The 20364-nt window shown below is 39.5% G+C and overlaps 2 protein-coding genes across 2 annotated transcripts; one reads left to right on the forward strand and one right to left on the reverse strand.

Moving 5' to 3' along the window:
• Positions 1-233: 233 nt before the first annotated feature.
• On the forward strand, positions 234-4831 carry LOC133521376 (RNA-splicing ligase RtcB homolog). The gene is made up of 5 exons (XM_061856315.1): positions 234-721; positions 808-938; positions 1238-1942; positions 2331-2495; positions 4508-4831. Exons 1-5 carry the CDS (start codon positions 430-432, stop codon positions 4733-4735), a joined length of 1521 nt encoding a protein of 506 aa, XP_061712299.1. The 5' UTR covers positions 234-429; the 3' UTR covers positions 4736-4831.
• Positions 4749-20021, reverse strand: LOC133521375 (glycerol kinase-like). The gene is made up of 12 exons (XM_061856314.1): positions 19814-20021; positions 19477-19605; positions 18557-18686; positions 14276-14493; positions 11524-11736; positions 10706-10808; positions 10417-10524; positions 8950-9112; positions 7815-8016; positions 7338-7467; positions 6318-6410; positions 4749-5383 (listed from the first exon to the last, which is right to left on the reverse strand). The coding sequence occupies exons 1-12, from the start codon at positions 19883-19885 to the stop codon at positions 5280-5282; spliced, it is 1665 nt and encodes a 554-aa protein (XP_061712298.1). The 5' UTR covers positions 19886-20021; the 3' UTR covers positions 4749-5279.
• Positions 20022-20364: the final 343 nt, after the last annotated feature.

The raw sequence follows: 20364 nt of genomic DNA on the forward strand, positions 1-20364 counted from the left end.
AGCCGCCCTGAGGGCCTACCGCGAACCACGATCGACGAGTTACCTCCCTATCACACTTACGTACGAATTTACAAGTGCGACAGAGAGGCAACACGCCGAACGTGGTTCGCGGTAGGCCTCCTGAACTTGTACAAGCGCAAGCAGTCCGAACGTGAGTACTAGGTTTAATATCGAGTTTAATAGGGCAACATTTTTTTTGACAGTACGCCCTGTCTTTAGCGCCATACGCTGGCTGTGGTACATTAGAACGCCGAACGTAGTGATTATATTATGCTTATGCTCTTTGGCTCTTTGATTAAGAGTACATGTGTAGCTTGAATCTTGAATTGGTGTTTCAATTATTTTTCTGTTTTCATATTAAATTGAAATTACTTCTGTACTGTACTAATATTGTGCTAAAAATAATTAATAAGGTTTGAAGCTATCACGATGGTTGTTCGTCAATACAACGAAGAATTGAAGTATTTGGAAAAAATAAATCCATATTGTTGGAAAATTAAGAAGGGATTTCAACCCAACATGAATGTTGAAGGCATATTTTATGTAAATAATTCACTAGAGAAGCTTATGTTAGACGAATTGAGAAATTCATGCCGGCCCGGCATGACTGGCGGCTTTCTTCCCGGTGTAAAACAAATTGCAAATGTAGCGGCTTTACCGGGTATCGTAGGCCGGTCTGTGGGTCTACCCGATGTACATTCGGGATATGGTTTCGCTATAGGTAACAAGATATACTAGAAATTACTAAAACTTACAGTTGTGATGTATGAGTATTTCACAACATAATTTTGTATTGCATTGATTCAGGTAATATGGCAGCATTTGATATGTCTGATCCTAAGTCTATTGTATCTCCCGGAGGTGTGGGGTTTGATATTAACTGTGGTGTAAGACTATTGAGGACTAATTTACATGAAAAAGATGTACTACCCCTAAAGGTATTAGTATTTTTTTTATCTCTCATATAGAAAGAATTGTCAGAATCATGTCAAATTAAAATAACTGCAAGATTTAATCGAAATACTAGCCTATGCCCATAACTTTGTCTGTATATAAATTATTAAACTGTTCCTATCCCCTGTCCCTTTTTACGCTACACTTATTTGTGTACCAAATTTCATTGAAATGCTTTCAGCCTCTTTTGCATGAAGGAGGAAGAAAACATCCAAATACTTAAACATACAAATTTTCATACTTGTAATATTAATAGGATAATGAAAAAATTAATCAATTTCAGGAACAATTGGCTCAGAGTCTTTTTGACCATATTCCTGTTGGAGTAGGTTCAAAAGGTATTATTCCAATGAATGCCCGTGATTTGGAAGAAGCACTAGAGATGGGCATGGATTGGTCTCTTAGAGAGGGTTATGTGTGGGCCGAGGACAAGGAACACTGTGAAGAATATGGCAGGATGCTCACAGCTGACCCCTCAAAAGTTAGTCTTAGAGCCAAGAAGAGAGGCTTGCCCCAACTTGGGACCCTTGGGGCTGGTAACCATTATGCTGAGATTCAAGTTGTAGATGAGATATATGACAAATATGCAGCTGGAAAAATGGGCGTGGAAAGAGTTGGACAAGTCTGTGTGATGATTCATTCAGGCAGCAGAGGCTTTGGGCATCAGGTTGCAACTGATGCTTTAGTGCAAATGGAGAAAGCTATGAAAAGAGATAATATTGAGACTAATGACCGTCAGCTAGCTTGTGCTAGAATTAATTCTGTTGAAGGGCAGGATTACTTGAAGGCAATGGCAGCAGCAGCTAACTTTGCCTGGGTAAATCGTAGCTCTATGACTTTCCTCACAAGGCAAGCATTTGCAAAACAATTTAAAATGACACCTGATGATCTGGACATGCATGTTATTTATGATGTTTCACACAATATTGCAAAGACTGAGGAGCATGTTGTGGATGGAAAAGTTAAGACTTTATTGGTCCATAGGAAGGTAAGATTTCTTTAGGAAATATCACTTAAAGCAGAGGTTCCCAATCTTTTTCAACATGCGGCACAGTTACAAGTTTAGTATTTTGCTACGGCGCCCTTGTAAATTTAAAATCACGGTCGAAAAAGAGTGACACGATATATTATTTACCGATGCGAGCGCTCAAATAGCTACCTGCGAATATTTGTGGTTTCGGATAATGATAGAACTCACGGCGCCCCTCTTTACTTTCTACGGCGCACCAGGGCGCCGCGGCGCACACTTTGGGAACCCCTGACTTAAAGTATTTTAAAGGACCACTTACTACAGAAGCATTATATATTTAATCCTTATTCAGCATGAAAGCTCAAAACTGATAATACAAGAAAAAAAATTGTTTATTTTTTCGTAGGGTTCCACAAGAGCATTCCCTCCTAACCACCCACTGATCCCAGTGGATTATCAGCTAACTGGGCAGCCTGTTCTTATTGGAGGGACGATGGGAACTTGCAGCTATGTACTTACCGGCACTCATCAGGGCATGACTGAAACTTTTGGCTCAACATGTCATGGAGCTGTAAGTACTCTTTGTCTTCCTAGTAGTTCCATGGAACTGATACTATGCTTTTGGTTTGAATGTGAATTTAATTTCTTCATTTTTAAGGTATGTATAGTCGTTAGCTTTGTAGCTGGCCCCAAGCAGCTAATCCTTTGTCTATTGTTAACTACCTGCAAAAAAGGGTCATATATATTCTAATTGGCATCAGTGCGCGGACTAGTCCAACACAATAAAAATAAATAAATAAAAATTGTTTATTTCGGACCATAATCCACAGAAATTGGTTATTAATTTAGCTTCTTAAAAAATCTATCTTAGTCTTATGAACTACAGGAAACTTAACCTAGTAGGTATTGGAAGCGATATAATATAGTGTTACCCTATTTGTCTCTCCCAATAACCACATCAACCCAGTATTTTGTGAGCGGCCGACCAACGTCCTTAGCATGCTGTTGCTGCTTCCGCGCACTCTCCCAAGCAGTGAGGCAATTCTTTTTCGCAATGGCAAAGAAGTCGTCTGTTCTAGCCTCGGCCAACATGCCCGCTGTGCTGCAGTGTTTAGGCCGCCTCAACAGCATTCTAAGGATGTTGTTGTATTGCACACGCAGTGTATTATAAGTCTTCTGTGTAAATTTCACCCACAGGCTGCACGTGTAAAACGTCTGACAATAAGCCTTAAAAAGTGTCAGTTTTACTTCCTCGTTACAGCGTGCAAACCTGTGGGCGAGCATATTACCTCGTACTGCCAAAGCTCTCCTCTCTCTTTCCACACCCTTATCATTACTGAGCTCCCTCGTAATCATATGCCCTAAATATTTAAATTTATCAACTACTTTGATAGCCACTCCCCCCAGTATGATCTCAGGCAGGGTCTTAGTGTTATACTTACGAGCCTTAAAGATAAGGACCTCGCTTTTGCTCGCGTTGTACCTAAGGCCATGCTGTTGCGCGTAGCTCTCACACAGTCTAACAAGATGTTTGACAGCACTGATTGACGGTCCCAGCACGACCATGTCGTCCGCGTAACTTATGTTGTTGAAACACGTTTCGCCTATGTGACATCCGACATGCTCCTTGCTAAGACCCTCAAACAGTTCGTTAACATAGAGGTTAAACAAGATTGGGGATGATAATCTCCCCTGTCTAACTCCACACTGCAGTCTATACTCGTCCGAGTCAACCCCCGCCCATCTCACCCTATTGACCTGGTTGTAGTACCAATGTTTTAAGCAGCGCAATGTACTCTCTGGGTAAACTGGTCCTTTCTAGCTTAGTCCATAGCTTATCATAAACAACCAGGTCAAAGGCTTTGGACAGGTCCAGAAAGCATGCGTATATCGGCGTGTCTCTGTCCACGTAGTACTTGACAGCCTGCTTAAGGCACAAAATTGCACTCTCTGTCGACAAACCTGGCCTAAATCCAAATTGTACGTCGTGCAGATTAATATGTTTGCAAAGTTGTGCATTAAGCAAGCCGTCAAGCACTTTCGCTGTGAGTGTCGCTAGTGAGATGGGCCTATAATTACCGATTTCCGAGAAACCAGTGTAGGTGCGGCCTCCGATAACGCGCCTTTGTTCCGCATATCTAGGACACATTTTAGACTGGTTCGGTAGCGTTCGACTCGCCGGTACTCAGTAAACGTAGAGGGACCACACAAGAAATGGCAAATTATTTTTCCATTGATTCATTTTGAATCTTATTTCAACTACCATAGGAGTTGTAATTCAATAACCGGTTAAAGTGACCAGACCATTTTTTATGCAGGTAGTGGCACGGGCGGTTTTAGTTAACAATAGACAAAGGATAAGCCACTAGGGGCCAGCTACAAAGCTAACGACTATACTCGCAACTATTTGGGTGAAATGTGATGTGTATATTGGAGACTAGACTAACATTATATGATAATTTGTATCACAAATAGCTATAGGAACAACCCAAATTTTCTTCATTAATCATAATGGATCCTTCAGGAGCTATGTCTCATTAAATACGTTTTACAGTTATTTATAGGTACTAATTTTATTTACAGGGTCGCGCGTTGTCACGTGCAAAGTCTAGGCGAAACATTGATTACAAAGAAGTCCTTGAAAAAATGGAAAACATGGGTATTTCTATTAGAGTTGCCTCACCAAAACTCGTAATGGAAGAGGCTCCAGAATCTTACAAAAATGTTACCGATGTCGTTAACACATGCCATGCTGCTGGTATCAGCAAGAAAACTGTCAAACTACGTCCGATCGCAGTTATTAAGGGTTAAATAAGTTTTCCAATGCATTTTGATAATATAATATAATTAACTGTGTTAAGTTATTAACAATATAAGATCTTTTGTAATAAATGTATTTTATATCTACGCCCTGTTTCACTATTAGGCGGGTCCACATAGAGTGAGCATACGCGAGGCAATTTCCTCGCGCACAAAACGGCCAGTGTAGACGTGCGTCGGCCGATGCTCGCTTTGTGTGGGTGGACCCAATTATTCTCACAAAAAAAAACGTATAAATGAACATAGTCAAAAAACATCTGTTCAATAAAACTGAACATAGGTACTAGAACATTTATCGATGGCATATTATAGAGGGTTAGTAAAAACACGTTTAGGAACAACAACTATAATCAAAAACAAAAACTGAAATGTAATAATGATCTAATAATGGTATAATAACTAACCAAAAGCAATCACAAAAATATTATGTTAAAGATTTGACTACTAATATATTAATACTTTGTTTGTACAAGCCAACATTAACATAAGGAGGTAGTATCTAATGACTAAGATTGGCTCACGCATGTGACATGAACTAGATGGATTTTAGTTTATCGGCTATGACTACGAGAAGCGCGGTACCGAGGAAGAACAGGCCTGGAGGCAGCACTGCCGTTGTTCGATCAATCTCCTCTGAAACTGAACACCAAAATATCAATATAAAACGTTATACACATTTTGACATATTGTCACTACTTTGAAAAAATCTCGTATCTCACACTGCTACTCAAAGTTAAAAGGCAGTAACTCTGTATGCAACCCACATATAGTTACCACATTTTTCTTTTGACAAACCTCTACGACTTTTTGATAAGTGATACGTTTCAAAGTTGCGATAGAAGATATACTTCGTGATTTGTTATCGGTCAATCGAAACTAACGTATCTGCCTCAACATGAGATTTCCTCTGGAGTTGCAGGCGTATATAGGCTACGGAGACTGCCTAACATCAGGCGGGCCGTATGCTTGTTTGCCACCGAGAAGTATAAAAAAAAAAATTATAAATATAGGTACAATACAATACAAATCCTCTTTAATGCACAACCTCAGAATAAATGTATGTATCGCTACAGAGCGATCTCTTCCAAGCAACCTTTAGGATGTGGAGAAATGAAACTTTTAATTTAACTAATTAGGAGGTGCAAAAGCCTAAATAGCAGTAGAGACAATACTTTTAAAATTTATCTTTACAACAGTAAGACAATACTATATGTATGAGAGATTAAAAATAAGATTGAATGTCATTATTATTAAATTTAAAATCGAAGCCATGTTTCCTAAGAACATATGTGGCTATCTCTCATAGTTTCTGAGTTCTCCATACTGACCGTTTTGGATTGATCACCCTGTATACAAAACTATACACGGTGGCCAAAAAATATGTGCATTCCCGTTGCCAGGGAGGTTTTGGGCTTATACTGAGCAGCTTTTACTATGGGACAAACCCCAATAATTCTTGCCAAAAGTGATAACCGGTAATGCGGACAGAAACACTAAGGAAGAGACAGATAATAGTTTTTAAAAGGTACATAACTAGTTGACTACTAAACCCTAAAAATTTACTATTTCTCACCTGGTTTGAATGTCGATTCTTCGGATTCTTCTTTAACCCAACCCATACACCGCTCCAATGCGGTTTCCCATCGAACCCGTCGGATTTCGCGATCTATAAAGAAATAACTAGATATAAATGCACTTCATGGTGCTAATGTAGAGTCAAGATTTTTTGTTGAACATAAGATTCAAAACGTTAGTTTACATATCATAATTGATAGATAATAATCATGGACGTACAATTGTGTAGGTTGCACCTTTAGTAGTCTGTACCAGCGGTACTACGGTACACGTGTACTCACCCTTGGGCGAGATGGCTGGCAGGAAGGTGTCGGCGGGTGGCGCGGGGGTGCTAATGGGCCACACGTGCTGCACCAGCAGTACTACAGTACACGTGTACTTACCCTCGGGCGAGATGGCGGGCAGGATGGCGTAGGCGGGTGGCGCGGGGGTGCTGATGGGCCACACGTGCTGCACCAGCAGTACTACAGTACACGTGTACTCACCCTCGGGCGAGATGGCTGGCAGGAAGGTGTCGGCGGGTGGCGCGGGGGTGCTGCTGGGCCACACGTGCTGCACCAGCAGTACTACAGTACACGTGTACTCACCCTCGGGCGAGATGGCGGGCAGGAAGGTGTAGGCGGGCGGCGCGGGGGTGCTGATGGGCCACATGTGTTGCACCAGCAGTACTACAGTACACGTGTACTCACCCTCAGGCGAGATGGCGGGCAGGAAGGTGTCGGCGGGCGGCGCGGGTGTGTTGGGCCACACGTGCTGCACCAGCAGTACTACAGTACACGTGTACTCACCCTCTGGCGAGATGGCGGGCAGGAAGGTGTCGGCGAGATGGCGGGCAGGAAGGTGTCGGCGGGTGGCGCGGGGGTGCTGATGGGCCACACGTGCTGCACCAGCAGTACTACAGTACACGTGTACTCACCCTTGGGCGAGATGGCGGGCAGGAAGGTGTAGGCGGGCGGCGCGCGGGTGCTGATGGGCCACATGTGCTGCACCAGCAGTACTACAGTACACGTGTACTCACCCTCTGGCGAGATGGCGGGCAGGAAGGTGTCGGCGGGCGGCGCGGGGGTGCTGGTGGGCCACACGCGGAGCGCGCGCCCCGCCGCCACGGCCGCACCCAGTGCTGTGCTCTCCATCATTAGCGGACGGATCTGGATTATATTGACAAATCAGTAATGTGGAAGACAACTCACGAAATTCCGATCCCTGTTCCGAATAGCACTGAAATGGGAACACATCGTTTTACGTAATTGTAATCGTAAACCTGCATTTTCATTTCTTTTATTTGATAGCAATTAAGATGTTATTGAATAGGATATTGAGCATACCCTGTAAAGGCAGATCATTCTATTATTTTGTCTAATCTACCTATCATGACATGGAATCTAGAAGAACGCCAAGAAAGAAAAATTCGTGCGTATGAGGAAAATTCGAAAATCGGACCCTGGACATCGAGTTTAAGGACAAGGCAAACTGACACGATTGACAAAATACTCACCACGGGTATGCCGAGCGTGTCGGCCAGCATCTGCATGTGCAGCGCGTTCTGCGACATGCCGCCGTCGGCGAGCAGGCGGCGCAGCGGCGCGCAGTCGGCCGCCACCGCGTCGGCTACCGCTCGCGTCTGCTGGCACACCGCCTCCAGCGCCGCGCGCACCACGTGCGAGCGTCGCGTGAAGTTGCTCAGCCCGCACATTATTCTGGAAGTCCACAATAGTTAACTACAAAGAGAAAATCGTAGAAGACCTGTAAGATATATTACAGTACATATGGGGCTACTTTATAGCACTAGTGCGAGAAGTAGCATATTACGTTACTGTGTCGAACATTTAAAGGGCCATATGTACTGTAAAACGTTGTACGATACATGTGCGAATAGGTAATTCGCAACTCGTGTCGATTTAAAACACTCCCTTCGGTCGTGTTTTAATTTATCGCCACTCGTTTCGAATTTCCTATTTTTCGCACTTGTATCGTAATGTACTATTATGACGTGAAGCACACAAACAACAAAAGTTGGTACCTACTGTTAGATAGATAGATTGCTGTAGATGGGTGCAATAGGCACGCACTGGTTTTTCTACTCGTCGCATTGGTATGTAAATTATGACTTCACAGACCAAACCATAATCGCATACTTTTAAATGTTGAATACTCTGTGGCATTTGTGCCTCAGCTAAATTATTCACTATCTACTTACAAGCCATAATGAATTTGATCAGTCACTTGTCGATTGGTCAAAAAGATTGGAGTGTATTGATTAGCGGTGAGCTGGTGACAGACCGACCAGACCGTGTTATATCCTCAGCAATATGTTTCGTAGTTACATATACTTATATAGAAGGTTGGCAAATGAGGTTTCAGGTTACTTTCCTCGGCGGCCTGCGCCTCGCTGTCCGCCACGTCCTCCAGTATGTGATCGTGTAGCAGCCACGTGTCTCCTAGCTGTAGGACAATTACCCCCTCGCGTCCTTCCCCCAGTGCGGCGAGTATATCCCGTTAAACGCCGGCACGAAGCAGCAGCTGCCCTCGTCGCTGTTGTCAACCTCGGCGGCCTGCGCCTCGCTAGTCGCCACGTCCTCCAGTATGTGATCGTGTAGCAGCCACGTGTCTCCTAGCTGTAGGACAATTACCCCCTCGCGTCCTTTCTCCAGTGCGGCGAGTATATCCCGTTAAACGCCGGCACGAAGCAGCAGCTGCCCTCGTCGCTGTCGCCGACCTCGGCGGCCTGCGCCTCGCTGTCCGCCGCGTTCTCCAGTATGCCCAGGCCGTGTTGCAGCCACTGCAATGTGTCTCCTAGATAGAATTCCGCCATTATATCACACGGTCAATTGAATTAAACCAAGCCAGACTGACCAGCCGATGTGTCAATAAAATTTGAAGCTTCCAGCTTAGAAGTTAAAATCGCTTTATAGCTATTTATTTATTTTACTATAGTTATTTATTTCTCAATTTAAATAGGGAAAAATAATGATCTGTTTTGGCCGAAAAAAGTGGTATCCTATCGAACAGGAAAAAATAAAAAAGCAGCCAAGTGCGAGTCGGACTCGCCCATGAAGGGTTCCGTAACATTTATGTCGTATTAAAAAAAAACTACTTACTAGATCTGGTTCAAACCAATTTTCGGTGGAAGTTTGCATGGTAATGTATATCATATATTTTTTATAGATTTTTCATTCTGTTATTTTAGAAGTTACAGGGGGGGGGGGGACACATTTTTAGGGTTCCGTAGCCAAATGGCAAATAACGGAACCCTTATAGATTCGTCATGTCCGTCTGTCTGTCCGATTCTGGCACAGCCACTTTTTTCCGAAACTATAAGAGCTGTACTGTTCAAACTTAGTAACTGGATCTATTCTATGAACCGCATTAAGATTGTCACCCAAAAATAGAAAAAAAACAATAAATTTTGGGGGTTCCCCATACTTAGAACTGAAACTCAAAAAATCTTTTTTCATCAAACCCATACGTGTGGGGTATCTATGGATAGGTCTTCAAAAATGATAATTTTATGACGGATTAAAAAAAAACTAGTCATTAGATCTCGCTCAAATCAATTTTCGGTGGAAGTTTGCATGGTAATGTATATCATATATTTTTTTTAGATTTTTCATTCTGTTATTTTAGAAGTTACAGGGGGGGGGGGGGACACATTCTACCACTTTGGAAGTGTCTCTCGCGCAAACTATTCAGTTTAGTAGTCCAAAATTTATTGTTTTTTTTTTCTATTTTTGTGTAAACATCTTAATGCGGTTCATAGAATACATCTACTTACCAAGTTTGAACAGTATAGCTCTTATAGTTTCGGAAAAAAGTGGCTGTGACATAATCGGACAGACAGACGGACATGACGAATCTATAAGGGTTCCGTTTTTTGCCATTTGGTTACGGAACCCTAAAAAAGGGTATGTACATAGTATTTATTCTGTTTTTTTCCTCTTTGTTGTGAATGTTATGATACATCTTCTGACGGGAAGATCAAACTATAAAACAAAAAAAAAATATATAAAGAAATTATTTCTGCGTTTTAAAATCATCCTTGAGAGATATTATCTAAAAAAGTAAACTATAACCCAACCCGTTTCGGAAATTGATGTTACCTGCTATTGCAACGGATCCCTCTAAGGCGTAAACGGGCGGCGCGTCGGGCCCCAGCTTGTACGCTACCGTCGTTAGGAGCCCATTTTGTGAGTGCACTATCGAATCACCTGTGAATAAATATTCTATTCAACATACCGATGTACTTGCTCAATTGAAATAGGCAACAAAATTTTCGTTTGTTATGTATTTGCGGCATGCAGCGTTACTAGGAAAAAAATCGCGAGTTCCAATTAACAAGTTTTTACTTTAAGTAAATGATTGCTAATTATTAACAAAATATTTACATACCTGTATTATATAAGAGAAAACAACCAGTACCAAATGTACATTTCACTTGACCAAATCTCATGCATCCCTGACCAACTAACGCTGCTTGTTGGTCACCCAAGCACTGAAACCAAAATACACAAATTCAGAGTTCAGAGACTGCAAATAACTATAATTACAATATACACCGTGTTTTTTTTGATTTGCGTTAATTTCAAGGGTGCATTCCTGAGCTTAAATTTAGTAACTTTCTCAAAAATACCGATATTCTAAGTAACTCCATTTCGGAGATAGTCAATCATAAATTTTTATATTATAAGGCCCTTACGAGCGTGTACACTTGCCTTAGGGCCTGTTTACTTATTGATTAGTGTTTAGTGCGAGTTCATACATTTGCTACTAAACGTACGTACTATCTCGGACGATCGATGTTAGAAATGACATTGATATATCACAGTTTTCAATTGTTTGGTCGAGTTAAATGTAATGCCCGTGTTACAACAACGCTATATGCAACATTTAGTTACTTTTTATAAAAATAAAAATAGTAAAAAAAAACCATTTTTTTTAAAATTAACTATGCCATTTAGTTTCCTTAAACGTACTTACGGAAACCTCGGAGTTAACGCAATTCAATAAAAACACGGTGTATAACAAAACTGTAAATCAATACAGTAAATAGTTATTTGCAATTGAATTTGAATACATAGACAGTAACGCGTTTATCACACTTCCGCGAAATCACGCGGTCCCGGTGTGTGAGTGAGACAGTGCTTTACACATTTAGAGCGATGTACCGCTCGCACACCTTAGGTCGTTTTATTTATTTATTTACTCACCCCAGCAATTGGCACACCAAGAAGAGATCCCATAGAAATATAACCATAAATCTCGGCCGAACTTTTTATCTTTGGCAATATTTGTTTTGGTATGTCAAAAAATCTCAGCAGGCCCTTATCCCACTGCAAACTTCGTAGCGACATGAGTTGGGTTCTGGAAGCGTTGGTCACGTCCGTGGCGTGGATGCCTCCCCGTGTGCCGCCTGTGAGGTTCTGAAAATTGCATTGATACACGTCAAACACAACTAAGGGTGTTGTCGCCTAAGTTAAACCTTATTAGCAAAGCAATAAGGTTCAACACTGCACCGGCCATATTTTTTTTTCTAATGAAATAATTCATATCGTCAAAAATATGTTTACATTTTTCGCCTTATTACAACAGAGTAGTGTAAATCTTGACGTCAACTGTACTAAAGTTGACGTAACCTGGTTAACTAAAGGTATTAAAGTTTCATGTAAAAACAAACGATTATTAAAAATACTTACATTGCAAACAAATAACCCAACAATTCACCGATACTATAAATCTTACGAAAAAATCCTGAAAAAAACGGTTGTAACGGCGAAAAAAATGCAATACATCAATAGAATGAAAAAATCTTCTAACAAAATTAAAACCATGTGGAGTATTATAAATGAAAGGACAAACAAAAAAACTAAAAGTGAAAAAAATAACATAAAGCTCCAATTAAATAACAACACAATTAGCGAGCCCAAACAGATAGCAAATACTTTTAACGACTATTTTGCGTCCATAGGACAATCCGGTACGACAGCACCAGGCCGCCCTGTGCTGCAGCCTGCCGAGAACTCCATGTATCTAGCCCCAGTTGACAATCGCGAAATACACAACATAATTAAAAACCTAAAAAACAAAAATAGTTACGGAGTGGACGAGCTTCCACCTTCTCTATTAAGACAGTGTGCAGACCAATTAACAATACCTTTCAGCAGTTTAGTAAACCAGTCATTCGACGAAGGAACATTCCCAGATCTTTTAAAAAAATCCCTAATCAGACCGATTCACAAAAAAAACAATAAATTGGATCCAACCAATTACCGTCCTATAGCCTTATTACCAACTGCTTCAAAAATATTCGAAAAAGCTATGTGTAATCGTATCTACAATTTTTGCGAAAAATACAACATTTTCGATAACGCACAAAATGGATTCCGCAAAAAAAGATCTACGACTTTGGCTATCTACCATTACATACAAGAGATCTTGAACATACTCGATAGGAAACAATATGCCGTCGGGATACTATTAGACATGACTAAAGCGTATGATAAAGTGCAATATAACATATTACTATCTAAACTATATGGTATTGGGATTCGTGGAACGGCGCATAAATGGCTCACAACGTATCTACGAGATAGAAAACAAGTAGTGGAACTAGAACACTTTGACCACCAATCTGGAGAAATTAAACACGTAAAATCAGACACTACAACTATCAACGCCTCAATCCCCCAGGGAAGCGTTATCGGCTGCTTATTATTCTTAATATACATTAACGACCTCCCCAAAATCATAAAAGAACCTTGCGTCTTATTTGCCGATGACATATCTATCCTCACACAGTGTACCGATAATTTCAACCTTAACGCGGAGATAAATAATATATTATCAAAAGTGTCGGGATGGTTAAGTGACCACAACCTGGAAATAAATTATTCAAAGACAAAACTCATGACATTCCACCCACACCAAAAAGCCCCGCTAAGTATCACATATAGCTATAATAATGTACACCTTGAAGTCGTTAACGAATTTAAATTGCTCGGAATAGTAATAGATAAAAATATTTGCTGGAAACCACATGTACAAAGTATTCGAAACAAACTTTCACGATTCGCATACGCACTTAGAGAAATAAAAAAAACCACCGACCTAAAAACAGCACTCCAGACCTATTACGCGTACGCATATAACTGGTTGAGCTATGGAATAATATTTTGGGCTAATAGCACAGACGCACCGAGCCTATTCATAGCGCAAAAGAAACTCATCAGAATCCTGGCAAATATTGAACTACCCGATAGCGCCGCACCTTATTTCCAAGAATTTAAAATACTTACACTTCCATGCATCTACATCTTGGAAATGTGTAAGTTTGTCCGTAAATACCCTGAATTTTACACCAAACGGGAAAACGCGGTAAAAAATCGTAACATGCGGTACAAAAATAAATTACAATTGCCATCCTCACGGCTTAAGCTGCACTCGGCTGGACCTCTTGTAATGTCCATAAAAATTTATAATTCATTACCAGAAAGTTTGAGAGACGAAAAATCTGAGAATACCTTCATTAGAAAACTAAAAGAGCTACTGATTTCTAAAAATTATTACTCCTTAAATGATTTTTTAAATGATAAGTTTTAAAAATATAGTTAATGTATATAAAATAATATTAGATTACATAGTGCCTTTCTCCATATTTGCTGCGCCCAACAGGGTACATAATGTGAGAACATAGAATTAAGATTACCACCTGTATTTAACCATTATGTGCAATAAATGTATTGAGTATTGAGTACTCTTGTCAACTTCGTATCGGTTTTCAGTATTAACAATGTATTTGTTTATATATTATATAAACCAATGTATCTAAAAATCTTGGTGTACTCTGTTGTCTGAAACTGATCACCTTGTATAAACTCTGTATATATTTTTTGAATTGGGAATTGAAGTGAACAGTAATTTCATAATTGTTATTGTATACTCATGGTCAATTACATAACATACCCATATTAGCCAGGAGTCTACTGTGCCAGCCATGCACTCCCCTGCGGCCACAGCATCTTTGATAGCCGTCACATTCTGCAGTAGCCATTTCAGTTTCACTGACGAAAAGTATGTGGATAATGGAAGCCCACTAGTCTGAGACACTGCATTTATTGCCTGTGCACCTTTGTTTTTCAGTAGATCATCAACGATTTTAGATGTTCTCACATCTAGCCAAACTATAATCATACAAATATTCACTTGATTACGTATGGGTTATCATGTTAAAGCATAGGATAGGTGCATCAACAATGTGTAATATCGTTATGCATACATCATTGACATATATCTAAGGACGGGCCTTACGGGCAATAAGAACGGGGCCAGTACAGCAGTGTCACTCACACGAATTCGAGTCAATTGTGCAGTCTAACGCCACAAGGCGATTGGTTGATCATGCATAACGGGCGAGATTGGTCGCAACAACTTAGTTGCGTTGAACTGCACGATTGGCTCGAATTAGTGAGTAACACCACTGAACTAGCACCATTCTTAGTGCCCGTAAGGTCCGTCCTTAGATATATGTCAATTGCATTTATAGAATTCTCAATCCAATTTTTTTTAATTTATCAATTCAGACACTTCATGAGATTTGTTCAGGTAATAATTACATACATACATATAATCACGCCTATTTCCCGAAGGGGTAGGCAGAGACCACGGATTTCCACTTGCTACGATCCTGACATACCTCTTTCGCTTCCTTCACTTTCATGACATTCCTCATACACGCTCGTCGGCTTAGGGTGCTCTTGACCTGGCCTTTCTTCAGGATTTCTCCGATTTGATCAGAGAAAGTCCGCCGAGGTCTACCCCTTCCAGCTCCCTCTTCTAATTCTCCCTTATACACTCTCTTTGTTAACCTTCTTTCAATCATTCTTTCCACGTGTCCAAACCATCTCAATATACCTTTCTCAATGTTTGTCACTACATCTTCGTTCAGTCCACACTTTTCCCTTATCACACTGTTCCTAATTCTATCTTGTAATTTTACACCACATTCACTTCTCAACGCTCTCATTTCCACTGCATTCACTTGACTCTAATGTTTCTTCTGCCATACCCAACTTTCGCTACCATACATAAGTGTAGGCACCAACATCCCTCTATGCACAGCCAACCGTGCTTTTTGCGACACCTTCTGGCTGCTCATAAAAGCGTTGGGTGCCCCATTCACACGATTTCCAGCATTCACTCTCCTTTCAATGTCTTCATCATGTTTACCGTCCCTAGTGAACTCTTTCTTGACCAATCAAAACTTCACAGTTTGTCATACTTTCCTTTGTTTGTCCTTTTCAGATACCTTTCGTCTTGCTCACATTTATTTTCATTCCTTTCCTTTCAAAAAATCTATGCATTCTAGTTACCATATCCTGCAATTCTTCATCCGATGACGCCAGTAATACCAGGTCATCAGCCTAAAGAAGACATTTGACGAGTAAACCTTTCATTCTCAGCCCACATTCATCATTTCTCAAATCATGCATACTACTGTCCATGAATAGATTAAACAAATAAACAGCCACGGTGACGCTACACATCCTTGTCTCACACCCTTTTCGATGCTAAACCACTCAGTGTACGATCCGTTTACTCTCACACAAGCACTGGAATCCTCATAGAGCGATTTCAGTGCCTGAATGAGACGACCGCTCAATCCATACACCGACAGTACCGACCAAAGTTCATTCCTCAACACTCTGTCATAAGCCTTTTCCAAATCCACGAAAGCGCAATAGACCTTTTGACATTTTGGTAATAATTAATAATCAGGAAATATAAACACATATATAATCAGGAAATATAAACACATATATAATCAGGAAATATAAACACATATATAATCAGAAAATACAATAAATGTATTTCTATTCTATTCTACGAGGGTTGATGGAAAAATTCGCGGCCTGGCCAATTAAAAAAAAACTTTTTTCTTTTTTTCTGCCGCCATTTTGAACTGTCATTATTCAACTGTCTTCCCACGAAATTTTAATTGGCGTCTATATTTAAAAGCAATTTTACGGCATATTTAAAGTTACGTGTCGGTAGATATCGTGGAAATGGAGAAATTAGAGCAGCGTGATGTGATTAAATATCTGCATAAAAAAGGATTGACACCGAAGCAAATTTATGATGATATGCAAAGTACATTAGGGCAATCCTGTCCATCATATACGATGGTGAAAAAGTGGGCAGCTGAATTCAAGCGTGGACGAGATAGTATCGCAGATGACCCTCGTCCCGGGAGGCCAACAACGGTGACTAACACGGACAATGTGGCAATTATATGCGAAATGATAATGAAAGACCGGCGATTAAAGGTGTGGGAAATAGCTGACATCGTAGGCATCTCTTATGAAAGAACTCAAAATATTATAGTCAACGAATTAGGTTTTTCCAAGGTGTCGGCGAGATGGGTCCCGAGGCTTCTTTCAGTGGAACAAAAAATCGCTCGCCGTACTAATTCAGGTGAATGTCTAGACCTGTATGAAGCCGATACTCAAGACTTTTTGGACAGATTTGTAACTATGGACGAGACGTGGGTCCACCACTATACACCAGAGACCAAACAGCAATCGGACCAGTGGGTTCGTCCTGGATCTCCGCCTCCCAAAAAAGCCAAAGCAATTTTGTCGGCCAATAAAGTCATGGCATCTGTTTTCTGGGATGCAAAGGGAATAATAATGGTTGACTATCTCCAGAGAGGTAAAACTATAAATTCCGACTATTATTGCGAGTTATTACGCAGATTACGCGAGGCTCTGAAGATAAAAAGACCTGGAATGTTGACAAAAAAAGTTATCTTCCACCAGGACAATGCACGTGTTCACACGTCACTAAAATCGATGGCGGAGATTGCCCGATCACCCGATTTATCACCATCGGACTTTCATCTGTTCTCCAATTTAAAAAAAGCGGCCAAGTGCGAGTCGGACTCGCCCATGAAGGGTTCCGTACCATTTATGACGTATTAAAAAAAACTACTTACTAGATCTCGTTCAAACCAATTTTCGGTGGATGTTTGCATGGTAATGTATATCATATATTTTTTTAGATTTTTCATTCTGTTATTTTAGAAATTACAGGGGGGGGACACATTTTTTCACTTTGGAAGTGTCTCTCGCGCTAACTATTCAGTTTAGAAAAAAATGATATTAGAAACCTAAATATTATTTTTGAAGACCTATCCTATTATACCCCACACCTATGAGTTTGATGAAAAAATTTTTTTTTTTAATTTTATGATGTATTAAAAAAAACTACTTACTAGATCTCGTTCAAACCAATTTTCGGTGGAAGTTTGCATAGCAATGTATATCATATATTTTTTTTAGATTTTTCAAGGGGGGGGGGGGGACACATTTTACCACTTTGGAAGTGTCTCTCGCGCAAACTATTCAGTTTAGAAAAAAATTATATTAGAAACCTCAATATCATTTTTAAAGACCTACCCCACACGTATGGGTTTGATGAAAAAAGATTTTTTGAGTTTCAAGTCTAAGTATGGGGAACCCCCAATATTTTTTTATTTTTTTATTATGGGTGGTATGAAATTTTCAAGCAACGCCGAGGTCCAAGCTGAGGTGGATGCCTATTTTAGATGCCTAGGTCTCGAGGAAAGCTTCTTCAAAAGTGGTGTAAAGGCTCTGGAATCCAGATGGAACAAGTGCATTCAACTCGACGGGGACTATGTAGAAAAATAAAAATTAATTAAAGAACCTTTGTTTTGTTTTTAATATTCAGGCTGCGAATTTTTCAATCCACCCTCGTATTCTAATAAATAAAATAAATAAATAAATATTATAGGGACATTCTTACACAAATTGACTAAGTTCCAACAGTAAACTCAAGAAGGCTTGTATTGAGGGTACTCAGACAATGATATATCTAATATATTCAAATACTTAAATACATAGAAAACATCCATTACTCAGGAAAACAAATATCTGTGCTCATCACACACAAATAAATGCCCTTACTGGGATTCGAACCCTGGACCATCGGCTTCATTAGGCAGGGTCACTACCCAATAGGCCAGATTAGATAGGTATCCCTTTAATTATTAAAAATCTGATAGTAACTCTAGTCTGTCTGACAGTAACCTCCTGCTTGAACCAATTTAAAAGAAATTTAGAATGGAGATAGTTGGTGACCCAAGGAACAATATAGGAAAGCGTTTATCAATCATCACTATTCCACACAGACAAAGTCGCGGGCAGAAGCTGGTAATTACATAATTACCAATGGCACTATAAAGTGGTTGTCCAGTAGCAGAGTTCCATACAACAGTGGTTTCTCTTTGATTTGTGATTCCAATACCAACAATATCTTCAGGATTTATATCTAATTTTCTCAAATTATCTGCAGTTACCTGTAATATAAATTAAATAAACCTATTTTAAGCAAATATAGTTTGTCATCCATGATGAAGTGCAGATTTGTCAAATCTAATGTTTAATAACATAACATTACGAGTCAAGGCATGCGTCGTCGTGAATGACACGGTCTAAGTTATGGATGGTTAGTTATGGTTACGATATCCTTTCCTGCCATAGTAAATGAGTATCTAAAGGTATCCGGTATTCATTTCAAAATTAGTGTAAGCTACCTAAAGGCTGTGCAACAACCTAAAGAGAAAAAAGTAAATCGAAACAACAGTTCATAAAAATAATCATAACTAGTTAATTATTTCAATCACTGGTTCCCAAAGTTGACTGGGCTCCGACCCACCTAACAAAAACTGCTATTGTTGCGGCCCAACTCTTAGATGACTTAAAAAGGGGGCAAAAAAGAATTATTGGTAACAATCAGATTTCCTAGTAGTTTCAGGGCCCACTTAATATTCACTTGGAATCCATGTTAATTTTTATGATTTACATTTATAAAAATATATTGTGGGACAATCTTACACAAATCAACATTGTCCCTTTAAATGTAAGCAATAAGACTTGTGTTGTGTATACTACAAAAACAAATATATATGATACATACCCATAAATGCCCTTACTGGGATTTGAACCCATGGCTGCCAACTTCACGGACAAGACCCCACCATCCCAGACTTAAAAATTGTACTTAAAATTTGAAGTATAAAATCTGAATAAAGCAGGAAAATTTGATGTTCTCTTCATTCAAAGTTCGAAGCAAAATAGAGTACCTACCTCAATACATTCCACAACAGCATTTAAAATTTCTAGTGCATCTTGTTCAACCCATCCTTCTTGCGGACTGAAGCGTTTTAGAGATACTTGATGATATGTTAAGACTTCTGAAGTGTTCGCTGCAAAAACCTACAAATAATTTTAGTTTTAAAATCACAAAGGTGAGGTGAATCACTATATTAAAAAAAACAGGTATGCAATGATGATGATGATCAACTCAAAGGAGTATTATCAATATTTCTGTTACATGTAACACTTCAATTATTAAAATTAGTGTTATGATACGCGATTACAAATGATAGCGTTGAAGAATATTTATAAAACAAGTGGTTATTACCAAAAATTTTACGTTGGATGTTCCTTCATCTATGGCACCTATTAATGGTCCAAATTTACCAAATGTACGCATAATACTTGTAGTTGGTGGATTGAGGATTTTCTAATACAAAATTAAGCAATTACATAGTGAACTGTTAATATTTGACTCCAAACAGCATTCAAAAATTAGAATTAGATAAATCAAATCAGCTGATTGTCTTGAATAACGTTCTTAAATAACCCCATACACGGATATTTATTACATGGAGTTTAACTAATATACTACAATTTGTTATCTTACGGAACTCAAAGTATCCTGAATTTTAATAGTTTGAAATAGTTATGGTTTTAGTAGTTATATTATATTTTATTATCTCAGTACTAATTAAGAATTAAAAATTCTATACGGCACTTAGTGGAATTTGAACGGTCGTTAAGGATTGTCATTATGACAAACTACACATTCCTAATGAAATAAACGACCAAAAAAATACGGATACGGCCTGATGGAGAGATTTTTTGACAAAAAACTATTTATCCATTTTTTACCTCACGAAAGCTTTTTTATTT

This window comes from Cydia pomonella, chromosome 9 (assembly GCF_033807575.1).
Source record: "Cydia pomonella isolate Wapato2018A chromosome 9, ilCydPomo1, whole genome shotgun sequence".
NCBI classification, from domain to species: Eukaryota; Metazoa; Arthropoda; class Insecta; order Lepidoptera; family Tortricidae; genus Cydia; species Cydia pomonella.